This window comes from Lagenorhynchus albirostris, chromosome 8 (genome assembly GCF_949774975.1).
Source record: "Lagenorhynchus albirostris chromosome 8, mLagAlb1.1, whole genome shotgun sequence".
Taxonomy (NCBI): Eukaryota; Metazoa; Chordata; class Mammalia; order Artiodactyla; family Delphinidae; genus Lagenorhynchus; species Lagenorhynchus albirostris.
This window is the reverse complement of record NC_083102.1, coordinates 101,530,960-101,543,338: the sequence shown is the minus strand read 5'-3', so window position 1 is coordinate 101,543,338 and position 12,379 is coordinate 101,530,960. Positions and strand designations below refer to the sequence as shown.

Sequence of the window (12,379 nt, the reverse complement as noted above, 5' to 3'; positions counted from 1 at the left end):
GTGAAAGAACCAAGTTCTAACCATTGAACCACCAGAGAATTCCCAGGGTCTTGTTGTTGTTATTAGCTGGTTTACTTTTTACTAACTGGCTGGATTATTTTAGTGAAGTTTTCCTCCCCATCCCCCTCCATTCCCTACCCCCATCCTGTCCCAGCCCCAGTGTTAAACCTCTGCTGTTGCTTCTGCAGGAAGTGCAGTTTGGTTTATGCCTATCACTCCCCAGCAAGGCAGTGATACTGGTGGGTCTCTCTTTACTGTCTTCCCTGAACACACTCATTTGATGTATTTCTGGCTGATCCTGCTGTTGTTTTCACCAATGTCCTGGAACATTCATTGTTTACTACCTAATCTAATAAAACTATGGCATATGGGAAGGCATTGTTTCTGAAGTCCAATTCAGTACTTGTTCTGACATCAGGAGGGCTCTTTCCAGCTGTCTTATTCCTCAGTTCTCTTCCTCAGACTATGCAGTCTATATGGTCTAGGCTGTATCTTCATTTAAACAAGGAATCTCCCCTAATTGCCTTTCACCATGACCTCCCCCACTGTTCTTGAGGTTACTCTTAGGTTTGAACTTCTTCATTCTCTCTCATAAATGAAGTCTTTTCCTTTGGGAAGAGAAACAGAGCTGTTTTACACCCTGCTTCTCCACCCCCCCAAGGAAAATCTTTGAGCTAGCGTTTTGGAACTAGCGATGCCATCACGTCAAGCTTCTGCCTGAGTGACACACTCATAAAGAAGATGACACCAGTGGAAGGTCTGCAAGCATGAAAGCAGACGGATGCCCTCTCAGGTTCCCTTTCCCGGGGGGTGGGGGGCACCACCACTGTGCGACATGGGCAAAGGCAATGAGTGCCCCAGTATTCTCAGCTGCTGTGCCCAAGGCAAAGCCTCTCTTGCATGAGTGGAGGGTGGGTGGAGGAAGAAGGCCCCACCTCTTGACCACACTCACCCAGGACTTGACCTTAGGAACAGGTTGCAGGGGGAGGGATAAGAAACACTGAAGTCCAGCTTCCTCCATGTAGAAAGGAGCTGAGGGGCGCAGGTGCTCTGTGCTCTTGCTGCTGCACTCTGGAGCAGAGTCTGCCTTGTAGAGATGAGATGGGGAAAGAGAGAGTACGCTTGAGTCAAACGCCATACTCTCACTTCTTTTGCTGGAATTTCATAGATTTTCTTGAATTGATGTTTCTTCATCAGCTGTTTGCCCTTAGGATCATTTCAAGAGGATTTAGATGGTTGATTTTCATCCTTTCCACAGTTAAACTGGGGGCAGGTCAGCAGACATCCACAAGCTGCCTCCACAGATGTTGCTCTTTTTTTGCTATGGTTCTGACTTTTGCAGAATGCCATGGAAATGTAATCATACAGTATGTAGTTTTTTCAGAAATGCTCCTTTCACTCAGAAATATGTACTTAAGATTTACTCAAGTCTTGATAGCTCATTTCTTTATATCAGTGGACAATATTCCATTACATGGATAAACTAAAATCTTTTTATCTATTTGTCTATTAAAGATGAATTCTGGTAATTATGAATGAAGCTATAATACACAGTTAGCTACAAGTTTCTATGTGGACATAAGTTTTTAAATCAGTTTGGTAAATACCTAGGAGTATAATTTCTGGATCATATCGTAAGATTAGTTTTGGCTATTTAAAAAACTACCAAACTGTCTTCCAAAATTGTTGAACCATTTTGCATTTCCACCAAAAATAAATGAGAGTTCCTGTTACTCCATAATCTTGCCATCAATTGGACTGGCATGGAAAAAGAGAACAAGTAAGATGTATATGTATGTATGTATGTATGTATATTAATAATATATATGTATTTATATATATAATATCTTATATATAAAAGTAAGTTATATATCTTTTATATATATCTTATGTTGATATATATCATATAGATAAAATAAGATATGCCTTATTTTTATATATGTTACCATTTATCAATTACACAATAACAACTGTAATCTTATTACAATAAGGTATATATCTTACATATGTGATATATATATACATATACATATGTGTGTGTGTATATATATATATATATATAGAGAGAGAGAGAGAGAGAGAGAAAGGTTATTTTAAGGAATTAGCTCATAGGTTTGTGAGGGCTCTAAGTCTGAACTCCATAGGGCAAGCAGACAGGTTGGGAATTCAGGTAAGAGTTGATGTTGTGGTCTCATTTCTGAAATGTGCAGGGTTGGCTAGAAACGTAGGCAGGGTTTCTATGTAGCTCTCTTGAGGCCAAATTTCTTCTTCTTTAGAAAACTGCAGGCTTTGTTTCTAAGGCCTCAAACTGATTGGATGAGTGGAATCCAGTTCCTGGAGGGTAACTTGCCCTATTCAATGTCTACTGATTTAAATGTTCCTCATATGTGAAAACTATCCTCACAGCATCCTTTAGCCTAGGGTTTGACCCAACAACTAGGCAAGTAGCCTAGCCAAGTTGACACGAAGTTAACCATTACATTGGGATTTGATTTTAGCTATTCTAACAAGTGTATAGTGGCACCTCCTTGTTATTTTAACTTGCATTTCTCTAATGACTTCTTTCAGATTCTCTCATAGGCAGTTGTGTGTTGCTCTTTTCTTTCCAGTATATGTGTCATAATTATACTTTCATGTTTCTATGCAGGTTACATATTTTTTTAAGAAACTGGGCACTTTAGATAATATATTGTATCAAATGTGGTTACTGGTTATCACCTTAAAGAGAATATTTTGTGCTGGCTTCGCTGTGTGCTTTCCATGCAATCACTGTTTTCATTCTCAGAACAATCCTTTGAAACAGGTACACTAATTAGGGTCATATTCCATTAGACAAAGTGAGGATGAACGTGAAGGAACTTGCTTTGGGCTTCATACATGATGATCACCCCATGCTCCACAAAGACTCCCACACAAGCCACGGCACCACACGGAAGTGGGAGGGTGGGGCAGGGAGAGAAGGCGAAGAACTTGGTTGTGAACACGCTAAATTTCAGAAAAAAATGTTCCCATAAATGGTTATTAAGAATCTCCCTAAACTAGTGTTTCACTGGACTGCTCAGGCGAAGCTAGGTTTTGCTGTAAGAACCACCCCTCAAATCTCCATGACTACTCCTGCTAGGGTGAATATTTGCTGCTCGTCTGAGCAGTAATCTAGGGCACTGCTGCTGGGGAAGGGGCTGAGCAATACAGCGTCTTTGATGCTGAGGCTCCAGAAGGTCGGTCCATGAACTTCCTTGACACTGTGGGAGGGAAGAGACGCCTGAGTGTCCTGTTCAGCTCTCTTGTTCTCCTGGACATGACACATCACCTTCATCCGTAGCCCACTGTCTAGAATTTGTCACTGGGTTCTGCCCAACCACAGTAGGACTGGGAGGTGCATGAGGACATGTAAAATGCTGGCTCAGCCACCATTCCTGCAACAATGGCAAGGAATACTACTTTTATCTATTTTTTTTAAAGAGTAACACATAAGAATTTATGCCCATTTTATACAACAGCTACTTTTTCATCCCTTACTAAGAGTGCTTTTCACTTCGTGTTTCATATTATATCTACACGTATGGCCTTTTATGACAAAAGGATCTATGGTGGAAAATTCTAGTGATATCACTCATTGAGACAGGTAAAAAAAAAATGTAATAAAATTACAATGCATACGAAGGCACTAAACTGACATCTTTCGTTTCAAATAATATAGAAAACAAGATACTAATGTATTCAGAAGGAACTTGATCCTGGAAAACAACTAAACACTGCATATAACACATTTTTAATTGTGCTTATGGGCTTGCACAAAGTAAGGGGAATCTCCAAGAGGCAAAAAATAATCTGAATGAAAACAAGAGCTGAAAAAAGCAAATGCCAACATGAATCCTATAAACAAGAGTCTAAACATTGGGCCAACAACAAACTGACAGAGGAGAACTTGAAATATTTTTATTTATTTCCAGCATCCATGCTTTCTTTTATTAAAAGGCAAGTGTCTTGTAGAAATGTCAGTAACTTCAGCTCATCCAAGCAGCACAGTACAGTTTTACATAAGAAATATACATGACAAGTGGTGTTTGGAGCAAGTCTTTGCTCTCCGTTGTACTCATGCCTCATGCCCACTGCTGGCTCAGGAAATCTCTCATGGTTTTTAACAGTGTGGAGCTTTTACAAAGGAAGTTGTGTCGGAAGCCAGGAGGAAAGATCACTATCTTCACCCTCTCTTTGTTCCTATATGGATTGTGTGAAATTTCATAGAGCTTTTTTCCAAATTCTAAACGCACCATTTTGTCATCCTCACCGTGTATGATAAGAAGAGGAGGAGACAGGAATTTAACATTTTCATCATTGAGGGAGACTAGTTCCTCTTTCCTCAGGGCATCCATAACTGTGCTTAAAAATCCTGGAAGTTTCTGGTAAATCTTTAACAAGGGATAATTGATACTTGCAACCCATATGTTGGTAAATGGAGCTTCCAGGATAATAGTATCAACTGGGAATCCTTCCCCTTCTAGAACTTTTGCAGCATTTGTTGTAACTCCTGTTCCCAGAGAGTGGCCCCAGAGACACACGGGGGTGGTACCACTTCTTGCCTTGGTCCACTCGTAGACACAAATAGCATCTGAAGTCAGCCCATCCTCCGTCAGCTTACCTGTCGAGTCCCCAAACCCTCTATAGTCAACAGACGAGACATGAAAACCACCATCACTCAGCACCTTTACTATCTCAAGTCTGTGAGGAGCTGTCCTGTGTTCTGCACTGCCATGAAGATAAACAATAATTGGGTTGCCATCAGGGAGAGCTGCTTCATACCAGCTATGGCCCTTCCACTTAGCATCCTCCCCCCGGCAGCTAGGAACTGTGTACCAGATACCCAGAATCACCCCAGGTTCAACTTTGATGTAGAAGTTCACTGTGTGAGGAATCTTTAACTCTGGTTTCTTTAAATCCACAAGAAATGGTGCTCTGAAAAGGTTGAAAACAATCAGCATGTTCATCAGAAGAGGGAAAATATGTTCTTTTAATGATTTACTTGTAAAGCTGGTACACAGAGTGGAAGTTTTTCTTCTGAGTGTTGAACAGGAGTATGGGAAAGATCTCAGGTTCTGTGCGACCATGTACCACCGCGCGGTCACGCAGCCCTGCTTGTCTGTCTCCACGCCGCATCGCAACCCGATCCACCGTGGCCGCAGCCGCGGGAGCTGCTGCTGTAGCCCGGAGCTGCGCCCGGCTGCCCGCCTCCCCGGCGGGGACAGCCTGGAATATTTTTAGAATAAACTAGAGATTCTGAAAGTTGGCCAGAGTGGTCCCGCTTGGGTAATACTCTGATTCCAGACAGAAGAAAATGCTCCTGGAAGAAAACAGCCGCAATTTTTGTCCCTGGATTTCCACAGATTAATTTCAACCAATGGGAGATCAGAATAAAAGATCCTAAACACACAGGAAAAGAAACCACTATAAGAAAGAGTCACCAACAAATAACAGAGTTGGTTATCAGATACAGAATATAAAATAACTCTAACTGAAAATATTTGAAAAGATGTAGCACAAAATACAAATTTGTAAAACTCCAAACTCAAACAGTGCATTAAACATCCATCTCAGAGCTCATGAGAAACCTAGTGGATTGGCAGGTGTATGTAAGGAAATAATCCAGAATGTAATAAAAAGTAACGAGATGATGGAAGAAAAGTTAAGAGAGGAAACCCAAAGAGAAAGTCACACTGATATTTGAACAGCAGTTCAAGAGAGAGGAGAGCTGTGGCAATAATTGATTAGATGAATGGCTGAGAATTTCCTAGAAATGATTAAAAAGTACAGAAAGTACTATGGTATGCCATAAGACAAAGAAAGAGAAGGAAGGAAAGGAAGAAAAAACAAGAAACCAGAAATTCTTCCTTAGACATATTTTAGTGAAACTATAAACAAAATAGCAAAGAAAAGGCAAAGTTAATTGAAGCAGACCATGAGAAATGATAGCTCACTTACAAAGAAATGCCAGTGTGTTGAGCAACAGATTTACAACTGCAAAAATAGAAGCCAAAAAATGGTAGAGTAACATCTCCAAGAGACAGTTAAGGAATATCTGTGAACCTAGAATTGTATATCCAGCAAAATAACTTCTCAAGAGAAAAAGTGACATGAGGATATTCTCAGAGGAATACAAATAAACATTTTCTTTTAATTTATTTGTTGAACTTTAAGTTGAACTTTGTTGAACTTAACAAAGAAGAAAAGTGATCCCTAAGAAAAGGCAACACATTAGAAAATCTAAACAAACTTTGTATATAAAGTAACATTAATGATAACAATTAGGGCAGAATTAAGAGGACTGAATTGAAATGTTGTCAGTAGTAACATGTAAGATGTGAGGAGTTAAAATATTATAAGTACCCATTAAAATTTCAAAATTAACCACTAAAACAATAGAAATGAGAAACTGAGTAAATTAGTTCCAAGCCAGCTGATGGAAAATATGTAATAAAGAAAAAAAAATTAAATTGGTTTTTTAAAAGGCAAAAAAGAGGTAATAAAATCATATCAAGGCAAAAAAATTTTTATATACATGTCTATATATTATTACATATATAGACATATATGTGTGTGAATGTGTCATTAAAAATATTATATAAATGGTCTAACTTGAGGTTTAAAGCAATTTTTCAGATAGGGTGCAGGAAAAATTTATTTCTATAATATTTTTAAGTGACGTAATTGAAGCATGAGCACATGGAGCACCCAACGCTACGTACAAGAATATCAGAGCAGCACTGGTTAAAAGGTCCAACTAGAAGCTACGCATACTCCCATTTCCTGAGAATGGATACATAAACTCGGGTAAAATGAGCAAATGCAATAGCGTTGAGGAATCTCACAAACACAGTGCTCAAGTTCACTAAACCAGGCACAAAAGAGTACACACTTTGTGATCCCCTTTATGTAAAATTCAATTGCTGGCCAAACTAGAGTGTGAAGTCGTGATGGTAGTCAACCCTGGAGTATGGGCGGTAATTGAAACGGGGCACGGAATGAATGCCTGGGATGCTGGAAGTGTTCTGTCTGTCTGCTTTTACTCTGTGTGGTGGTTGCTTGAGTGTGTTCAGTTTGTCAGAGTTTATCAAGCTTAAGATTTGGCTGTATATGTGTTATACTTCAATAATATGTTTTCAAAAGTCATGAGAGTTTGAAAAACTCTGTGTGTGTATGATCACATCAAAAAATAAAGTCCAGAAAAATCTAAGGTGTATATTAATATTAGATTTGTATTGTATTGATATTGGACAAAAAGACATAGGACAAAGGCATCATTATGGGATAAACGCATGGAGAGTCTAAAAAAAAATGAAATAATGTAAATATAAAGCAAGTTGTAAGTGAAGCTGACAAACCCACTGTCAAATCAGGAGTGCTCAACTGGTTTTTAAAGTATTGAAAGTTCAAAGTGATTAAAGTTTAGTTAGAAAGATACTTTGCATAAAAAAATTAATGTCTTGATTTATTGGAATAATATAGATAGTACCCTGCACCCATGTGACATTTACAAAATTTAACTTCTTATTAGGCATAGGCAATATGTCAAGTGGCAAAAACTGGAAATATTTTATATTAATTAGTCCATATTATAATTAAATTAGAATTTTATAAAAGAGAGGATAAATGTAAAACCTCCATACAGTAAAAGGAAAACAATGTTTTTAAATACCACATAGATATAAGAAGAAATTACTGTAGAAATGTAAAAACATACTTGTAACTAAAAAATAATGAAAGTAGAATACACTGGTACTTGTGGAACTCAGCTAAAATGATGCTTAAAGGAAAACAAAAGCATTAAATACTACATGAGGAAGTAGGAATGAGGGAATGTTTGTGAACTAAGCATAAATTTAAGTTTTAAAAAATAACAGAATAGATATCAAAATAACTGATGAGAGGGGAAAAAATGGAGAATGTTAACTAACGAAACAAAAAACTAACCACAAAATCGAAATCAAGAAAACAAAAGACAAACCTCTACCAAGATGGATGGAGATGAAGGATGATGAGGAGGAGATTTAGGAGCAAAAATCACTGCTATGAAGAACGAAAAGTGGGAAATGGCATAGGACCATCAGATATTGATATTTTAATGAGATAATAAAAGCCAACACATTTGACAATTTTGTCAGAGTAGAAAGATTTCTAGAAAAATATAACATCCTGGAAGTCTTATAATCATTAAAAAGCTGAATCAGTAGCTACAAGTCAACCCATGAAGAAAACATTAGTATCAAATGTTTTAAAACTGAATTCCACTACCTTTCAAGGAATAGATTATTGTAATATTGGTCAACCTCTCCCAATAAATCAAAAAACAGCAATTCACTCCATGAGAGCACTAAAAACTCAGTGTCAAAGCAGACAAGGTGAGTTAGAGAACAGAAAATTTCAGAATGAATACTATTTATGTTCCTATATTTTTCAAAGTACATAGAAGAACCCAAATACTATTAATGTTGATATTTATAGATAATCTTTATTGATCACATATTGTGTGCTAACGCAATTCTAAGTGCTTTATAGGCTATGTCATTCAGTGTCACAGCAGTGAATGGGATAGGTGTGGTCCTCAGTTTAGAGACCAGAGGTATGAGGGTCAGGGCAAGTACATGTCCTGCTTCAGGCTACAGGGGGCACAAGTGGAACATGAGTTAGAATGCGGTCTAACTCACAGTCCACACTCAGCATGACACTCCCAGGTGGTTGCTCAACTTTTGTCCTTCTAAAGCAACTTATAGTAACAGATTTTAGAATAGAGCCAGACATTCCCATCATTTATACTGATGGAAAGGAAACATAGCCATGTTTTACCCAAAATAATGGATACATTTTTTAATTCCTTTTTTTTTAAACATGCTAGTTTATAGTCACTTGCTGGTTTCTTTATTTTTCAACAGTTTTGTGGTCTTCATTGAGATGGAATGCTATATTAACATATTTTTCCACATAAGATCTGAACAGAGATTGATATAAAAAATTAGATTGCTCTAGAAAGCAGATGCAATGATTACATTAAGGGAATGATTTGCTCATGAATGTGACATTCTTCTAGTGGTCTATACACAACCACCATAAGCAAATGTTTGTGCAAATGACTTGAACAGTAAAATCTGATATATCAAACAGTACTCTTTAGACCTTGTAATGCATCTGTCAAATCACTTTATCTATTGTTAGAATATCTTTGATTCTATAAAACTCCAGGAATGGTAATAGAGAGAGAGAGAGAGAGAGAATCACAGGTAAGGATAATTGGCATTATAACCATGCAGACATATTTGTCCTGTAAAAAGTAGATTTGTACTGATTTCCTATTAGAGCTGTAAAAGTACATGGTTCAATTTTTAAAGATATTTGAATTATGTATTGCTCTCATGCCATTTTCAGGTGATCACACTGAAACAAAATAGAAGGCATTAAGCCTAGCATCTCTTTTCTGTAAAATGGAATTACTTTTCTGAAATCATTGCAATGGTAAAGTCTTTTTTTTCCAATTTTTGGACATTTCATTTTATAGTGAATGTTTCTGTGTGTGTCATGGAATTACTACATTAAAATCCAGTGAACTTAGCAAGCAGTGATGAGGAGTCACACCAGTGTATAGTCTGATTTTATACATTTTAAAGGAAGTACGTTTTTCTACCCTCGAGCAGTATATGGAGCTAAAGAAGAGGTATGTCCTCATTTGTATCAGTGAAGATGAAGAGCAATTAAACAGTTGTGTCAAATAATATAAGCAGATTTCCATCAGTTATGTTCACATAGAAACTTAGGGAGTTTTTCATAGACAAAGTTAAATTTTCACTTCCTACTATTTTTGAACAAAATTATCTCCAAGTTTTTATTGTAGTACTTAGTTTTGTACTTGAATGTCCGTGATCAGTAGCTGGTATGTTTTTACTCCTTCCCAAGCTAGGAAAATAACAAGTCTTATAAAAGAGAAATGGGAAGAGTTACAGTAGTAGATGGTGCTCCTATGATATTCTACTGAAAGTAGCCTGTACAAAGAACTCTGTCCATTTCCAAACGTACAGGCTCAAGCCAGGCTCTTATCTGAAGGTCATCCATAGGACCTGTACTGCATTCTACACTCCTAAAGTATCTCTCATAAATAACCACAAAAAGGATTTATGTTACCTTAAACTCTCTCATCACTGACCACCAAGATATATAAAAACACACATTAATGATTTATGTGCCCCAAATCTCCTTGGCAGGAAAAAAATAAGAGAACAAAAATCAGACAGAAAACTCATACTATTTTCCTTTAGCAGGTATGCTCAATAGACCAGGAAGGGGAAGAGCTACACTTGAAAAGTACTTGTATTAATGTAAGTCAAAACACCTCAGACCTGAGAACTTAAATTTCTGTTTTCTGAATCCCAAACCAAATGTTTTATTTCCACATTCTAAATCCCATATACTAAATATTTGAGAAAAAGACGATATCCACTTGATTACAATAGCTTTTTTGCTACACACAATGGGAGAACAATAGAAAATTCTGTTATTCATTCAATAAACAAAACTTTATTTAGTACCATCTCAATGCCAGGCACTATAGACTGTGAAGTTTAATAGTGAGTGAAGGACATTGATAGTTAAAAAGGTGATTGCAATATAGTTGGTTCACAATCTTATCTTAGTTTCAGGTGCACAGCATAGTGATTCAAGATTTTTATAGATTATACTCCATCTAAAGTTATTATAAAATAATGGCTATATCTCCCTGTGCTGCACAGTATACCCTTGTATCTTGTTTATTTTGTACATAGTAGTTTGTGTCTCTTAATCCCCTATCCCATCTTGCCCCTCCCCCCTGCTGCTCACTGGTAACCACCAGTTTGTTCTCTCTATATGTGAGTCTGTTTCTGTTCTGTTATATACATTTATTTTAGTTTAGTAGATTCCACATATAAGTCTGTCTGACTTATTTCATTAAAAAAAGAATGTGATTTGAATAAAGTGTGGTGATCACTTTCCCAGAGTATATGAACAGAGCACAAAGAAAGGTTGGGCTTAGGCATTGTAGAAAAAGCTTCCAGAAGGTTCTGAGGAAATGGGGATGAGCAGAAGGTAGAACTACCATGCCCCTCCCCACACCAGAGATGGATAATTTTATGTGTCAGCTTGACTGGGCTAAGAGTTGCCCAGATAGCTGGTGAAGCATTTTTTCTGGGTGTGTTTGTTAGAGTGATTCCAGAGGTATTAGCATTTGAATCATTAGGTTGAATAAAGACATCACTCACCAATGCAGGTCGCCAACATCCCATTCATTAAGGGCCTGAAGAGAAGAAAAAGCAGAGGAAAGCCAGATTTGTTCTCTGCATGAGCTGGGCATCCCGCTTCTCCTGTGCTCAGGACAGGAGTGCTCCTGGGTCTTGGGACTTTGGACTGGCACTGGTTCTCAGGCCTTCACGTTTGGGCTTGAACTGCACCACAACCCTTCTGGGCTTCCTGCTTGCAGATGGCAGATTGTGGGACTTAGCCTCCATAGTCATTCATAGCCTTACAATAAGTCCCTTTCTATGTATCTATATATGTCTTATTGGTTTGTTTTCTCCAGAGAACCTTGATCAATACATCCCCAAAGGAGAGTCACCAATTGAGGGCTGCGGGAAAGAGAACACACCAGGAAGAGGTAGCTCAAAGGAAACAAATGTGGTCACAGGAAGTGTGAGAGAGGGAGCAGACCCCATCTCATGGAGTCTCTTAGCCAAGCTTGGAACTGAGTCTGAGGAAAACCTTTGCCAGTTAAGTGTTTAAACAAGGACACTTATGATCTAGAAGTGTCCCTGTGGCTAAGATTTGGAAAATTAATTAAAGGAGACAAGGAGAGTGACTACAAGTCACGGATATGGGAAGGGCGGGATGGTGAATGCCTAAGGAAGAAGATATGCTTCCAGTTGTGAATGTGTGATTCGGATAAGAGTGAATAAATTGCTGGTGGTCTGTGCTGCATGTGAGGCCCACAGGGGAGTGGGTGGGAGGAGGGTTTGATAACAAGGACGGATGCTTCCTGAGGGGATGAATCGCTGCATTAGTCAAAGTTCTCCAGAGAAACAAACCAACAGGATATACAAATATGTAGAGAGATTACTTGTAAGAAATTGGCTCAGGTAATTGTGGGGGCTGAAATGTTCAAATCTGCAGTGTAGGCTGGCAGGCTGGAGACCCAGGAGGGACTCTGATGCAGATGACTTCTGAATGCAGTCTGCAGAGGAATTCCTTGTGCTTGAGGCAGCCAGTGTTTTTGTTCTGTTCTGGCCTTCAACTGTCTGGATGATCCCTACACACATTATAGAGAACAATCAGCTCAAGGTTAACAAATTTAAATACATAAATCTCA

The 12,379-nt window shown here is 38.1% G+C and overlaps 1 protein-coding gene across 1 annotated transcript; it reads right to left on the bottom strand.

Moving 5' to 3' along the window:
- Positions 1-4,103: 4,103 nt before the first annotated feature.
- ABHD12B (abhydrolase domain containing 12B) lies at positions 4,104-11,371 on the bottom strand. The gene is made up of 2 exons (XM_060156196.1): positions 11,280-11,371; positions 4,104-5,247 (listed from the first exon to the last, which is right to left on the bottom strand). The coding sequence occupies exons 1-2, from the start codon at positions 11,369-11,371 to the stop codon at positions 4,104-4,106; spliced, it is 1,236 nt and encodes a 411-aa protein (XP_060012179.1).
- Between the last annotated feature and the right edge of the window lie 1,008 nt (positions 11,372-12,379).

What these genes read in the sequence shown, in the direction of transcription:
- ABHD12B (XM_060156196.1), bottom strand. Translation starts at nt 11,371, where the DNA reads ATGCCCAGCTCATGCAGAGAACAAATCTGGCTTTCCTCTGCTTTTTCT. An exon ending in GATGTTGGCGACCTGCATTG is followed by an intron (nt 5,248 to 11,279) that starts GTGAGTGATGTC and finishes AAAATATTCCAG; the next exon opens with GCTGTCCCCGCCGGGGAGGC.